This window comes from Lithobates pipiens, unplaced genomic scaffold (genome assembly GCF_037356315.1).
Source record: "Lithobates pipiens isolate NorthernLeopardFrog02 unplaced genomic scaffold, aLitPip1_a1.2 Scaffold_10, whole genome shotgun sequence".
NCBI lineage: Eukaryota > Metazoa > Chordata > Amphibia > Anura > Ranidae > Lithobates > Lithobates pipiens.
The window spans coordinates 193497388-193513926 of record NW_027507686.1 but is presented as its reverse complement, the minus strand read 5'-3'; the positions used below and the strand labels follow the sequence as shown (position 1 = coordinate 193513926).

At 43.8% G+C, this 16539-nt stretch overlaps 1 protein-coding gene across 8 annotated transcripts in view; it reads left to right on the top strand.

Moving 5' to 3' along the window:
- The window catches only part of PPP6R3 (protein phosphatase 6 regulatory subunit 3), a 185295-nt gene that overhangs the window by 27548 nt on the left and 141208 nt on the right, over nucleotides 1–16539 (top strand). For 7 of the 8 annotated variants that reach the window (XM_077460804.1, XM_077460803.1, XM_077460806.1 and 4 more), the window contains exons 2-3: nucleotides 8381–8494; nucleotides 11513–11642. In XM_077460804.1, the coding sequence (XP_077316930.1) occupies nucleotides 11631–11642 (12 nt within the window). In that variant the 5' untranslated portion in view covers nucleotides 8381–8494; nucleotides 11513–11630. The remainder of the gene's footprint in view (nucleotides 1–8380; nucleotides 8495–11512; nucleotides 11643–16539) is intronic. The other variant, XM_077460801.1, reaches the window with a different exon arrangement.

Here is a 16539-nt window from a genome sequence, read left to right as displayed (position 1 = left end):
GCCTGGTACGGCTCAGGAGGGGGGGCGCGCTCGCTCGCCCCCCTTTCCTGGCCGGCCGGGTAGCGTGCTCGGACAAGGGTCTGTTGTGGACTTTGGGGGGACCCCCACGCCGATTTTTTTCGGCGTTGGGGTTCCCCTTTAAGTCCATTCCAGGCGGCGGAGCCCGCGACGTCTCCGTCGTGGGCCCCGCCTACCTGCACACGCGCTCGAAATGAGCAGACTTCCCTCCGAGCGGGAACAGTTTGCTCATTTCGAAAGTGGCCTACACACGGGCGGACTGTTCGCTCAAACCAAGTTTCAGCGGACAGTTTTTCGGAATTTCCGAAAAACTTTGTTCGTCAAACTGTCCGCTGAAACTGTCCGCTGAAGCCCCACACACGAGCGGACTGTCCGCTGAAACACTGTTCAGCGGACAAAGTTGAGCCAACAGTCCGCCCGTGTGTACGCGGCCTTAGAGTTCCCAGAGAGCCCCCCTTACATCAGAGTCCACAGAGTTCCCCTTCACACTGGGAAATCTGATCTAAAGAATGCTGTGGACTTTGGTGTAAAGGGGAACTTTGATATAAGGGGAGATCTCTGGTCACCAGAATCCCCACTTACATCAGATTTACCAGCATTCCCTCTTATATCTGGGTTCCCAGAGTCTCCACTTACATCAGAGTCCCCCTTTTTATATACACTGTCTGACACAAAGGGGATCTCTGTGGACTGGGATGTAGGGGGGGGGGGGGTGGTCTCTGGTTACCAGAGATCCCATACACCAGAGTTACCTTTTACCCCAGAGTCTGCAGAGTTCCCCCATAAAGCAGTGAGCCAAACTATACATATTTCTAGAAAGGGGACAGCGCTCTAACAGTACAGAGCCCCCCCCCCCATAGTGTATGTGAGCATTTCCTAGAGCTGCACGATTCTGGCTAAAATGAGAATCGCCATTTTTTTTGCTTGGAGGATAGATCACGATTCTCGCGGCGTAACATCATCTTTCACATTAAAACAAAAAAATTTTTGCTAACTTTACTGTTTTTTTTTTATTTTTTTTATTTTTTTATTATTGAAGTGTTTTTTCCCAAACAATTGCATTTGAAAGACTGCTGGGCAAACAGTGTGACATAAAATATTGCAGCAATTGCCATTGTATAAAGCTTATATATATATATTTTTTTTTTATTATTATTTGGGTGTTCCAAGTAATTTTTTAGCAAAAAATATTTCTTTTTAACTTGAAGTGTCAGAAAAAGATTTAGACTTTAAGGCTAGGTTCACACCAGAGCGATGCGGGAACGCTGCGAATCCGCGGCGTTTTCCCGCATCGCATGCCTCCTGCCGGCAGTTCACACTGCCCTATGTGGACTGCTGGGAGTGTCAGTGAAATGTTAATGACACCCCCAGATCAGTTCGCATATCGCAGTGCGATCTGCAAACTCGGACAGGAATCGGATCGCATGGTGTGAACACCCATGCGATCCGATTCTGCTGCGGACCAAAAAAGGGTCCCGTGCGAGTTTGCGGCGGGTGCGATGAATACTATCTGTATGGCTGAACTCGCATCGCACAGAGATCGGATGTGATTTGCACTGCAGTGCGGTGCGAATCACATCCGGTTCTCGCTGCCGCAGCAGTGTGAACCCAGCCTAAGTGGTTAAACTTCCTGCACTTGGTTGAAAGCTTGGCAGACTACCCAGATTATTTGTTTACACAAGAAGTTCTATGCCTTTGATCTAAGAAGTTAGTTACAATGTTTCATGCAAGTTCTAAACTTGGCAGATTGCCCAGGATGCTTTATTTTGACAGCTGAGTGAGCAGATAATCTCTCCACTTCTTTATATGAAAGAATTGCCTATTCTCAGTGGGAGAGATCGTCAGAGTAGAGAATCGAGATTGCGGTTTTATAACGATTAATCGCTCAGCTCTAGCATTTCCTCATCTCCATGGGATTACAAATTCCAGCATAGTTGGCTGTCCTCTTATTTCTCTGCTGCTCCCCAGTGCCCCTCACAGTGTGACTGAGTATGATGACTGCACTAATATACAAGAGGACACCCTCTCTCCCTGCCTGCTGCACATACACAGCCACTGCCAGAGTGTGTGCCCCGACTCCTGCCCCCCCCCCTTACCAGAAACCAGGGCTGCTGTTGAATATCATGGGGCCCCCTACAGCCTACTTGATGTGGCCCCTCCCCAAGCTTAAGCCAATCCCTGGCCCTACCCCAACCTCAAAAAATAAATTCAGCTGTCTTCAAGTGATATTTATCATCCCTTGTGATTCCTTGGGGTAGTGAAAGATCCTCTTGTGAAGACATCTGGGGTTTATTGGACCCCTGATTCCCTCCAATGCTGATTGGCTGCTTTCTTAGCTGGTACCAGCCAGGTAAATGCAGAACCGATACCGAAGTGGTTGGGGACAGTAAAACACATGAAGTTTTTACCACCCTCCCAAATCAAAGTGTGAGGGGCGGGCACATTCACACAGGGCACAGGCATCCATGTCTCATGCAGAGAAACAAGAAAAGCCGCTCCAGGTGTGTGAGTCTCTGGTTAATCCCCAACTGACATGCTGTGCAACATAAGAAAATGATTCCGGATGGCTACACTTCCAAAAATCCTCTTAAGTGGTTGACCGATGAAGCAGAGAACAAAAAGGTAGACGCATTTTGTGCAAATGTTAGCGCTTAGTCGTTACCTATTGAAACTAATAACCTATATAACTACTGTCATCCATTAGGTTGCAGGTTGGCTAACATTTGCAAGAAAAGCGTCTACCTTTTTGTCCTCTGTCAATCTGTCAACCACTTGTCATATGAAACTTCAATAAAATGATTTTTGGTTTTCTTTCCCTCGATGCTGAGAAGGCGCTCGACAGGTTGGCTTGGGACTATATGCAGACGGTGCTGAAGGGAGTGGGACTCCTTCCATGCATGTGCTCACATAGTGACGCCTTGTATACGAACCCTTTGGCCAAAGTAAGTCAATGGCCTCCTGTCGGGCGCCTTCTCAATCGGCAACGGGACGCGGCAGGGTTGCCCCGTATCGCCCCTAATCTTTGTTCTGTCTCTTGAACCCCTACAAAACAGATTAAGAACCAACCCTGACATAAAAGGATGCTTTATAGGTGATAGAGAGTTTAACCCCTTCCCGCCGAGCGTACGCAGATGTGCGTACTCTGCTTCTGAGGGCTATACCGGGATGATGCCCACATCTGCAGGCATCATCCCGGTACTGATTTTTTAGAGCCGGCGATCAGCTTTCCAGCTATAACAACCGATGCGGTTAAAAGCCACTCGGCTGTTATGCCGGAGGACCCGGCATAACAGCAGTGTTTGCAGCTGCTGACTTTTACATTTCTTTTTTTTTTTTTTTTTTTTTTACTTGTAAACACCAAATGTCAAAAATATGCTTAGTCATGAAAGGGTTAAAGTAGCAGCCTTCGCTGACGATATCTTATTGTCACTTCAATCCCCACGTATTTCCCTACCTAATCTTCTCAGTGATATTAAACATTTCAGGGATTTATCAAACTTTAAAGATCAACTATTCGAAATCATATGCCTTCAACATCTCACTTCTACCACAAGAGGCTATGCACTGTCAGGAGTCCTTCCCATTTAGATGGCAAAAAGATAACCTAACAGATCTAGGTATCCAAATTAGACGAAAAATGTCAGATTTATATAACGGAAATTTTCTACCCGAGCTCACCAAAATTCAGACCTAACTTAAGGACTGGACCAACCTGAATGTCTCATGGTTCGGTAGGGAGGCCTTAATAAAGATGATTGTCCTCCCCGACTCTTATACTTGATGCAGACAATCCCGATTCACCTCCCTCCTTTCTTTGCTTCTTACAAAAAGACTTGCACCGCCTTTATTTGGAAGAACTTGGCCCCACGTAATACTCCTGCTTGAATCAGGCTAAAACTAAGGGAGGAATAGGTCTTCCTGACCTCCCTAAATACCACTTAGCCTGCCACTTAACCAGAGTAGTAGATTGGCGGATCCACAAATCCGGGAAGGCTTTGATTACTCTGGAGGATCATTTTACAAATGGCCGGTTGCACTCCCTTCCCTGGCTTACCCCAAGCCATTGGAACCAGACCGTTAAAACACATCCCCTTATCTTCACCTCACTAGTGGCTTTTAACCAAGCTTTATGCCTCGCCAAAGTGTCCTCGCGTCCAGGTCCTCTGACCCCCCCTTTACGCAACAACCCAGATTTTCACCTGGGGGAATCCTCCTCGTTCTTAAAAAGGGAATGGGGACATGAGGAGGTTTTAGCCCACCACTTTTTCCACAAAGGTTGACCGCGCTCTTATGAAAACTTGGTTGCACTCTCCCCAACTCAAAGCTTCCCTTTCTGGTCTTATAGACAATTGAGACATTTCCTAGCACTTTCCCCACTTGAACGCCTATGTACCAGCAACACTTCTCTGAGAGACTTCATTTCGAGCATATATGTGATACTACAAGACGATTCTGACCAGACAGTCGATACCCACACTTAGCTCCTGGGGAAAAAAAGACTTGCAGATCAACCTTACAAAAGAACAGTGGGAAGACATTTACTTAAACTCATAAAGGTTCGATGAATGTAGCAATACAAGAAAATGGATACAAAATAGCAACTAAATGGTACAGAACCCCTGCTAGGCTACACCAATTCTCCCCCACAATTTCCAATACTTGCTGGAGATGCAAGTCAGCGGTAGGCTCTATGATCCATGTCTGGTGTGAGTGCCCCTTAATAAAACTTTTCTGGCAGGAAGTTAACTCCATTATCTCGCAGGTCACCACTTGCACTTTAAACTATAACCCCGCACGATACCTCCTCCATCATAAAACTCCCTAGACAGACCTACTACAAATTGTTAGCCATGCATATTATCAATGCAGCCACACTCTATTCCTACACACTGGCTATCTACTAATGTCCTCTCCATTTGGGAAGAAAGGCATCCCCCCCCCCTCCAATCAGGGATGCATAACTCACAAAATAAAGGGGTGCGGTGTTGGCGGGAGACATCGCATTATCACCTTTCGGAACCCAAGTTAGACCTGATAATGGTCTCACGGGTTGGGCAGTCATATTTAGCACTACCTGGCATGACTTGAGTGCACCTCTAATACATCATTATATCGGTTATACGTTTGTTAAGTTATGACTATCTTTTTATAGCAATGTCCTATTAACCACGGCCAATGTAACTTTGTTATAGTGACACCTTCTCCACGATACAAAAGAGTCGTGGCAGCACTTTTTGTACTTTATTTTTTTACCTGTCTCACATGTCTGCATAATGTGAATCGTTTAATAAAATAGTTTATGGAAGAAAAAAAATTTTTTTGAAAGTACAGCCGTCAAGAATAATTTTCTTATGTCTCAATCATAGACTTTTAACCGCACAATGTGTGCATCCTTATGCCGATGTTCCATTTCTATTTGGACGTGCACCCTCAAGACATATTGGGGCACAGTGTCTTTGTCCATGCAGCTACGTGTCCTAAAAAATAAATGGGACACTGGCATGAGGATGCATGCAACACTGTACCGGTAAAAGTCCCTGCATGGCAGATGGATGTCTGTGCCTTGTGTGAATGAGGCCCAAGGATGCATTTCACTGTCATCATCACACACAGTACAGGTGATGTGGCTTAAAGCACCTGTACTGTGTGACTATCATAATGAATTATATAGCAACCAAATGTGATCAACTAAGATGATCACATTTAGCTGTGTATAATTGAGCCATGCGCTACAGCCAGGGCATGGCATAGGTGATGGGGGTCTTGACTGTGACTACCTTTTTTGGAGAAAAATAATCCTCTGCAGTTGTCTTGATGGTTCAGACACTGCGCTGCTGATTTCCCCTCAGTCTGAGCCTGCCGTCCTCTCAAACTTATTTGCTGGAGGAATCAGGCAGTGAAGTGGCTACTCGGCATAAGGCAGTACAGCCGTACCTTCTGCTGGGCAGGTGGCTGAGCCCTGCTTTTCCACTGATAGGGCCAGGGCCCAGTACAGTCCCAGCAGGCCCCCCTCACATCATTTGCTTCCATTGACTTCAGGGCAGGAGCAGGGAGGAGAAAGTTACATCATCCTCCTCTGCCAGGGGGGGGGGGCAGACCTGGCAACAAATTAATTTTCAATTTCTCTGTGGTGGACATGGACGCATTACAGTGGCGCATTACAGTGGCAGCGGGCAGGACTTTTTTTTTATGCTCAAAAAAAAAATGGGGTTAATCCGGTCCCAATGCCAGCACTCTAGTCGTGGCTACAGTCAGTGGAATGATATTCAGCTGTCAGAGATGCTATAGCTGGGACTGTAGAAGTAGCATCGGTAAATGCGACCACCTGCCTGCTTACTCCGGAGCCAGTGACTGCACTTTCAGGCGTTGCATAGCCATATGAGAAATAGTCTCACTCACACTGCTGCCATTGTCCATTAGAAAATGTGCTGAAAAGGGGGCCCTCCCTATGCTCGGGAGCTGGGAGGGAGGAAGCGACCCTCAGACCCTGGTAAGTGCCTTGCTGCTCAGCTACCCACCAGCGCCCCCTTCATATGGCATTCATGGCACTTGCCATATGTGCCATACCGTGGATACGCCACTGCATGGTGGCACTCCTGCAGGCTCAATCCCTAGCTGTGCTGTCTGCGTCTATAGATGCAAACAGCATGGCTTGGGCCTGCCTCCACTTCCTCGGCAGTTTGATAGCTGCAAGAGCTAATGGCTCCTGTTGCTATCAGTCTGCCCTGTAAGGAGGGAAAAAGACCAGAGAGCCACTACACTTAGGCACAGTGCTGGCTTCAGATCGGGCTCAGGAAAGTTATAAGGGGGTGGGGGAATCCTGCAGCACGGTATGGGTTTTACCCTAATGCAGAGCAAGCATTAAAGTGGATGTAAACCTGAAAAATTGTTTCTAATTAAGGCTTGCACCTTGTACAGCATAGGATTTCATGTCATCTGTGCCCAGTCTTGCCACAAAGCGTTAATCCAGCTCTGAGCAGTCCTCTTTTCATTATGATTAAAAATTGGCATTCCCGCCTGTGTTGTGAATGACAGGTTATTTTACATACCTCATGCAGGAGTCTGAGAGACCTTCTGTGTACTTTAAATCCCCTCCTCCTCTCTTGTCTAGCTCTCCCAGGATTGGCTGCTCCACCCCTCAGCATGATTGGACATGCTGAAGTCATGTGGTGCCCTTTCTGGGTTTTGACTGGATGTTGGTGACCATAGCAGAAGTTCAGTGTAAGAAATACTCTGGAGAAAATGCATGTGGGCGGGGAGTCTACTGACCTCATAACTCCACCTACCGAGCTTTGGACAACAGACCCATCCACAGAATCTGCAGGTTTTTTGGGTCTCATAACAAAGGGGAGACATTTGACAGGTAAGGATAAATGCAGGAGGCATGTATATCCTTATAGATAATCATTATGGCAGTAGTTTAAAGATTTTACCTTAAAACTCACTCTCATCCTTTCTTAAGTGATATTAAAGGCAATGTTTGTGTGTGGTGCTTGTTAACCACATGCCGACCAGGCCATAGCCGAAAGACGGCTACAGCGCAGTCAGCTTATTCTGGGAGGGTGTCCATGGACGTCCTCCCAGAATGTTGTTCCCGCGCACCTGGGAAAAGAGGACCCGGTGCATCACGGTAAACGGCCGCTGATCGTGGCCATTTACTACGTCAAATGACGGATCGATCACTTGTAAACCGGCATCGCATCATGACACCGGTTCCTCCCTCCCCTATCTGACCAGACTTTTTTGATGGCGCAAAAAAAAAAATCCCAGCAGTGATTAAATGCCACCGAAAGAAAGCTCTATTTGTGTGAAAAAGGACAAAAATTACATTTGGGTACAGTGTTGCATGACTAATTGTCATTCAAAGTGTGAGAGCACTGAAAGCAGAAAATTGGTCTGCTTAGGAAGGGGGTTTAAGTGCCCAGTGGTTAAAAAAAAAATTTCTCGCTCTGTGCAATCATTTTTGGCACAGAGCAGCCCCGTTCCGCCTCCTTCTAGGGTCCTCCCTCTGGCGTTCCTGACGAGTGCCTCCAGAGCAAGCCACTTGCTGTGGGGGCACACAAGTGGGATTGCTCCCAAGCCATCCACACACAGCTGCGGCTCGGCCCCGCTCCTGCTACTGCCTCAGCCAATGAGTGAGTCCCCAGAGAGCCAACAGATTGTTGTTGTATGTGTGTATGTTTGTAGACTATATGGAATAAGTGGCAGACACCTATGAGTTTGCAGGACTAAACTGCCTGTCGGGAACTTCCTTGGCGACATCCATCCAGCACTTTTCAAGTTTTTGGTGGCTTTAGTATTTTAAATATTTGCATCAGTCATATCTATTTATTCATCTATTTTTTATTTTTATTTTCCCTAGAATACCGGCCTGAAGAAATTTTGTCTTTAATGTAGTCGGGATACCCTGTAATGGGCCAGAAGTTGAAGGAGCAAAGTGTGGTTTTATTTTCTTTAATATTTTAACTTTTATCAGGTGAGTGGATTTTTTTTTTCTCTATACTCAATGAGGGAGCATGTCATGAGGTTTAGTATCCTCTTATCTTGTAAGTTGTATCAAACAATTGTTTGAATATTGCAAAGAAAATCTTTCTCTATTCATTAACCTGTCATATCCATCAATTAGTCTACTAATCACACTTCTAGTAATGCATGCATCATTCTAACATATGTCTAGGATATGTAGAGTGGAAAACCCCCTCCTGCTCTGCCAAATTCTCTCTTTATACTACCTATCCCTGACGAGCTGTTTTCACACCGAAAGCTGTTATGAGTCTGCCATGCCTGAGCTTTGGCCACAGAATCCCCTTTTTTAAAACTTATTTTTGACACCGAAGCTGTGCCACATAGGAGAAAATTTAGTAGACATGCTATTACTAAACTGGTCTGAAGATGGTGTGCAGGGTGAGCTGTGTGCTCTTCAAAGTGAAGTAATGTTTTCTAATCGCAGACAAAAGCTGTCAAGCAGGTACCATTTTTAATGCAACGTTTGTTTTCCTGGTGCTACCTGCTAGAGCCCTGCCATACAAATCAAATAGTTAACTCTTATTGTTGCGTGCATTCACTCACCCTTAGACCCCTTTCACACCAGGGCGTTTTGCAGGCGCTATAGTGTTAGAAATAGCGCCTGCAAAACGCCCTAAAGAAGCTGCACCATTGTATGTAGTGTGAAAGCCCGAGGGCTTTCACACTACATCGGTGCGCTGGCAGGACGTCAGAAAAAAAGTCCTGCCAGCAGCTTCTTTGGAGCGGTGTGTTTACCGCTCCTCCACCGCTGCTGCCCATTAAAATCAATGGGGCAGCGCTGTAATGCCGCAGGCAAAACGCCGCTATTGCGGCGTATTGCCGGCGGTTTTAACCCTTTTGTGGCCGCTAGCAGGGGGTAAAAGCGCCCTGCTAGCGGCCGAAATGCGCCGCAAATCCGGCGGTAAAAATAGCGGCGTTTTACCGCCGACACAAGGTGCGGTGTGGTGTGAAAGGGGTCTTACATGAGAGATTGTGTGATGATAGGTCTAATGTTAGGCTCTATGTATGTATTAAATTGTTGGGTGGGACTTGGGGCTGTGTGTTCTTAAATCAGTTTTTGAATTGGCTATAGGCGGCATTAAGAGGCAACAATGTTCGAGAAGGGGACCTACTGACAACTTATATTGTCAGCTGGTAGTGATTTTATCCTGGTCCGTTTTGCTTCCAAAAAAAAAAAAGTTTGCATAAAATATGGTTTCCAGTTGGATGAAAAGGAAGACTCTTTTATTGGCTCATGTATGTGAGTATATTGCAGGTTTACGATTTTATGAAAAAAAAAAAAAAAAACTTGTGCATGCTTGGTTCTCAAGACTGCATATTTATAACAATAAAGGTAGCAAGGGAGTAGAATGACTACATAATTTCTGACATTTCTTGGGGAAAACAATACAAATTGTCAGGAGTTGGGCATCACACTTTCCCTCTGTTTAACAAGTAGTTTTTAGACCTGCTGGTGCCCATAGACAGAAACTTAAAGCGGTTGTATACCCGCTGACACTTTTATTATTTTTTTTTATACCCGTAAGACAAAAGGCATAATGAGCTAGTGTGTACCGCATACTAGCTCATTATGAAATGCTTACCTTTAGAATGAGGCGCCAGCATCCACGAGGCAGCTGAGATGTTCCTCGGTGTGTCTTCCGGGTATCGCGGCTCTGGCGCTGTGAGTGGCCGGAGCCGCGATGTTGTCACTCCTGTGCATGCTCGCAGGAGACTTCTTTCTGGCAGGGTCCGGCTGACAGGCTTTCAGCCGAGAATCCCCTGTACGCATGCGCCGCTGCAGTCAGCTGCTCATTGCGAGGGGGGAACATCTCCTAAACAATACAGGTTTAGGAGATATTCTTTTTACCTACAGTTAAGCCTTTATTATAGGCTTACCTGTAGGTAAAAGTTACAAATTTGACTATACAACCACTTTAAAGCCCAATACAGCTCAAAAGAATCCTTTGGAGTAGGAAATGTGGAAACTGCTATTGACGTCTGGGGGATAGTTGACTCGCTGGAGAGGACAAGGATGATGGTCAAGAATTAAGCCTACACCTTCAACAGATTGGCAATAGCAGCTCCCATTTTCCTTTTTTCACAGGCTACATTAAAGTGTAACTTTGGAGGATAAAAAAAATAATCCTGCCTGGTTCATTAATGTACATTGCAATGATTTTGACTATCTTTGTTGGCAGATTCCTGACTTGGTCTATTGTGAAGAAATGGCTGCTTTACCAAGTCCTTTGCAGAATGATTGTTGACTGGAAGAGTCTGGTTCCTATAACCTGGTCCACTTTCAGTGTTTGAGGAACCTCATTCCTTTTAGTAGTTAACCCTTAGCGTATAATGTCAAAAACAAAACTCCTATGGCAGGGTATGCCTACAATGCTTAATAAAAAAAAATAACATCCATGCAGACTGAGAAATGTTTTAAAAAGCATTCAGAATCGGGTATTTGCCTCAAAATAATTGGCGCTACGTTATTCAATTTTATGACATAAAACATGTTGGCTTTACTGTACTGTTAAGTCAAAGCTAATTTCTCTAAAAGTCTAAGATGCCCAAAATGTTGCCTGTCTTAGTGCAGACATCTGAGAAACTTGGTGAGCCAATCACATAAGCAGGAAATTGCATTTCTGGAGGCATTGTGCATCTGCACCAGCATTGTGCCGAATGCCTCCAGGTTTTTTGTCTGTTTTTTTAGAACCTTGCAGGAGCTATACATTTTAAATGCAAAGGGTCATTTTTTTAAATTACAAAAAAGACTTTTGTGAAGCAATATATACTATATTTTTTAACAGTTTAGGCTTTTAAAAGCATCCCACATAGGTGACAAATCTTATTTCTACAGCCACTGTTTTATCTTCCCTATTTAGTTATGTGCTGAGACAAGTTCTAGTATTCAGGGACAGTCTCTTGCCTCGCTTACAGAACTGACCACGTGGTTCTACTTTTCACAGTTTTTGTTTTTCCTTGTTCCAAGGCACCTGCTTTCTGTTGGAATTTGATGGACTAATCTTTGCCTCCACCTGCCCCCCGTTGACTGAGAATCCCCTAATGTCATCTAGCTTCGGAGCAACATTCTGACATTTCACAGTAACATGTTTGCCGCAGTACGAGCCTTTTATTTCTCCATTTTCATTTAATGTCCTTGTTTTTTATAGTGTTTTTCTAAGTCCGATTGTTCCCTCCATATATTAGAATCAATCTGCTACTTTCCTTTGCACTCTGTATAAGTCATCTATATGCTCCAATGTCATGTGCTTTCATAGATAAGTGAACATTTTTAAGAGGCCATATTAACTCCACAGCTGATTATTCCTCTTATCTTTTGTTTTCCCTAACTAACACATTTTATAGTGATCTTGAATTTTGCAGCAAACATTACCTGTTCTGTTTTGAGGGATCATTCTGATGTTGAAAATGTATACCTGCAGTCTTATTCATGTACAAGATGTACTTTCCTTTTTAGGACCCTATTTGTTTAAAGCTGGACTCCTGGCAGATATAAAAGACAATTGAATTTTTTATTTATTTTTTGCCAGAAAATTACTTGTAGAACTCCCCCCAAAAAATATAAATGTATATCTATATATTTCATGCACTCATGGAATGGTGACAAACTATGGTACTTTAAAAAAAAAGAAATCCATAGGCGACGTTTAAAATGTAACGGTTACCTGTTTAGGGTTACAGGGCTCTTTTTGCTTGAAATTATTGCTCTGATTGTGGGGATAACTCACGTGTGATTTGAACACTGTTTACATTTTGCCGGCACGGCGTGCGTATGCGTTTTTCTTATAGGCAAGCACGTGGGGGTGCTTTAAAAAAAGTTTTATTACTGTCAAAAATTTGGAATGTAAACAATCCCTTGTGAGAGTAATAAGCAGTGACGGGTACTCTTTATGGAGGGATCGGGGATCTAACAGACTCCAAATGCCTCCTTTGCACTTCAAAGTATTCAAAATGCCTAAATTGGCGTTTTGGAATAGACTTTTTTTTTTTTTGGCAGCTGAGACATGACGTCACTTCCAGGTTTTTGCTTCGGGGACACGATCGAATTCCGGCTTTGTTTGTGGGACTCCACACAGTCGGCGGTTGTGGCAGGTGGTCGCTCCAGTCTCCTGGTGGGACGGGAGACCTCGGCTGAGCGACTCATTAGCCACATCAGTATATCATGAGAGAGCCGACCGCTAGCTCTAAAAAAAAAAAGAAGAAAAAAAAAAAAAAAAAAAAAAACTTGGATGATGCCTGAAGATGTCGCCCCCCTGGTATAACCACTTCAACCAAATGACGTACAGGTATGTGATTTGGCATGAAGTGGTTTAATATCATGTTACATCAGATAGCCAAGATTGCCTTCTGTTAAAGCTACCCTCTGCCTCCTGAGGGGAAAGTGTTTCCCCAAAAAGTCCTTTCCTGCTGCTGAGAGTTGCTCTAAATTCTGCTGAGAAACCAACATTTCACGTTTTGTCTTTGATCTCCCACTTTGCTCAATGGTTCCTCAAACTGATATGTTTCACAAGTAGATGTATGCAGTCAGACATATTAACATCCTCCAAATTTCATAGTCTTGCCCTCACTCTTTGTGTTGCTGCAGGATTTCTGGGTGACAGGCTAAGTCATATAAAAAATAAACTTCTGATACCCATGTCTGCTGATTTTGTCATGGCCTGTATTGGGCAGCATGCTGATATGTAACGTAGAGAAGGAAAACACAGGATCTCTGCTGTTCATGTAAATGAGCAAAATGGAATCCCCCATCTTTCTCAAACAGCTGTTGTCTGTCATTTATCAGTGACATACTTGGAAAGTGCTGTATACTCCTGCCATGTGCTTTTGTTAGTGCAGTGTAAATGCTTATAACAAATGTGCTACAAAAAATCATTCACAAGACCACCCAGACATCTGATACTGGGTGTGTTTGTATACCACTGGCTTTCAAAGCATTTTAGGAGTCGGTGGGTTATTTCAGCCAAAATGGAGCCACTATACCAGCCAATTGTGTGGGGTGTATGGTTCCCCCCGGTTCTTTCAGTTTTAGATCGGTTAGGGAAGTAAAGTAAAATGGAGAAATGGGAGGAAGTTTACCCAACCAGAAAACAGTGGTAGGGTTTTACCCCACTCTTTTCATCGCTCCAGAACTTCGGCTGAACTAGAGCGTTAGCTATGCATTTCTCAAATTTTAAATAAATCCTATAAATTAAATTTTTAAAGGCAACAGGCTCACCCTTAACCCTTGTTGCCGTTTCTGTTGTCACTTTGTAATTATGCATTGTGTAATATCTGTGTGTAAAAACTGCTCAGGACTCGGCTAGGAATTGGGTTATGTAAAAGGGCTCCTTCAAATGAAGTTGCAAATACTATAGGGTAATGAACTATGATTTACATCAAGTATATAAGCCTAATCCCACACTTTTTTGTTTTTCTACAGGTTTGGAATTTTGTTTGAAAAAATGTTACTTGCACATTTACATAACTTTTATTTTAGGTTTATTTTCATATGACAAAACCTCTTTCAAATAACTGCATGCATTGACTAACACTTATACATAATTTTTTTTTCCTTCTAACTTGTTTTAACAATAAAATTGCTATGCAAATGCCGACTCATTATAACACGCTTTTATTCTTATTGCAGTTATGTTTACCCCTTAGTTGACCTTATTTCAGTTGGTTATTGACTGTAATTTTAAAGTAATAAGGGTATTTGCAGAGCAAAAAACGATCTGTTTTTGGATGGTCTTACTATAACCTGCTAAAAAGTCTTAAATATTGGCATCTTTTGAGAGGGTACTAGTTATTGGAACTCATTAAAATAGGCATGTTGTGTCAGCCTTGGTAATTAAAGCACAAATCTTGACACCAGAAAGTCCCTCTCATTATAGCCATGGTGTGGGTTGCAGGCTTCAGAGCTCTCACTCACTGAGAGCTACTGAAATCACTGAGATGTACAAGATACTAAGAGCATTGAAGCCTAAATAAAATTTGTTGATAAGCTAGATGGAGATTGAGGGCCCATTCGCACGTTGTCATTCCTGTGCATTGCAACACGTGTTATGATGCGTTAAAGCGGAACTATACCTTCCTGCCTATCCCTTTCAAGAAAGCTGGCACCTTAGCCTCTGATCTGCAGCTACCATGTTGCTGCACATGTCATCTTTTGACCCCAGTCATTTGATGGTTTGACAGTTTGGTTAAGACCACAAGCAAATGGGACAGTTGGCATTCTGGGAATGAAACTGTTTTTGAAACCGTTAAATTGATGGTTTAGTTCCACTTTAATGGCTTTGTGTTTTATACAGCCCGTTAATTTTGAATGAGCTGCCAGTACACAAGAACAGACTGAAAAGGTATGTGCAGCATGCTGACGCTACACAATGCATGGTAGTGTTACTGTTGCAGCTCTCTACAATGCCTGTGCAGTGCAGCTGTGCTCCCTTAGTGCACTTGGGTACCATTCAAAAATAATGGCAGTGCAATGTGCTAATGCATATAATGTGCCATCCCACAGCACAGTAGTGCATTTTTAAAACCATGTGCTACAAGCAAGTTTTAGAAACTTCAGTTGGGCTTGTACTATACAGAATGTACTAAAAGTGAAATGTTTGTTTTGGTAGTCTGGCCTTGTTTACTGTCACTGGTTTTCATTTTAAAACAAAAGCCATGGCCTAAAAAAAGTTAACATTTAACCCTATGCGCTGATATCTGCTGTTTTTAGGAGTTGCACTAAGGCCGGCCATAGACTGTGTTCAAATTTCTGGTTGCAGGAAAGAAATTTGCACGATTCCCCCATCAACACACACGGTGCTTACAAGGGAATCTCTCCTGGAGAGCAGTTGTCTGCTCCCGGCAGGGGAAGCCGTCTCCACTGGGAGAACGGTGACTATTGCTATAACCCGCGCAGTATACAGAGGCAGCGGTTGTACTTGTACGTCAACCAAAACCTTTATTTACCTCATGTCAATGATTGGAAATTTACATATTTAGATGTGTATACTGATATATTACAAATTTTCAGCTCCTTTTCCATCTTTTTATGATTTTCCTTTTGGAAACCTACACCGTTCAGCTATATTATGACCACTCGCCCAATATTTAGTAGGTCCCAGAACAGCCCTGAATCATTGAGGTATGGACTTTAAAGTAATGTCCATGTGAATGGAAGGACCCAAGGTTTCCCAGGAGAACATTGCCCAAAGCATCATACTGCTTCTGTCTGCTGGCAGCCTTCCCGTAGTTTATCCTGATGGCATGTCTTCACCAGGTAAATGACGCAAACGCACCTGGCCATCCATATAATGTAAAATAAAATGCGATTCATCAGGCCAGGCTACCTTCCATTGTTCTGTGATACAGAGCTAATGCTCGAGTGCCCATTGTAGTTACCTTTGCCTGTGGAGACGGTTCAGCATGGGCACTGACTGGTCTGTGTCTATGCAACCCACTACGCATCAAACTTGATGCACTGTGTTCTGACCCTTCCATCAGAACCAGCATTAACTTTTTCAGCAATTTGAGCTACAGTAGCTCTTCTATTGGTCAGACAAAACAAGCCAGCCTTCGCTCCCTATGTGCATGACTGAGCCCTTGTACCCCATGAGCCTTTTCCTTCCTTGGGCCCCTTTTTGGTAGGTCCTGTTCACTGCAGACTAGGAACATCCCACAAGCTGCAGTGTCAGTTTTAAAATAAAAGGTGGCTCTCAAACGACTAAAATATTCTACCAACACTAGAACAGATTTATCCTAAAGAACGTGGTTCCCCCCACAACTGAATGCCAAAAAGGGGGGAGAAGGACCTCTAGGGTCACCCCTACCATGTCCAGAGTTGTACAAGGGAGACCAACTATGGTATAATGAGCCGGTGATGACACTTTATTGAAAAATACAAAATTCTATATATTAAATTGTGTAGGCACAATGGGCCTGCCCTTTCAGACACAGTTTAAAATAGTTTAAGTGACAACATTGTCTGTCTTTTTAACCAAACACTCAGGACGTCCCTCACAC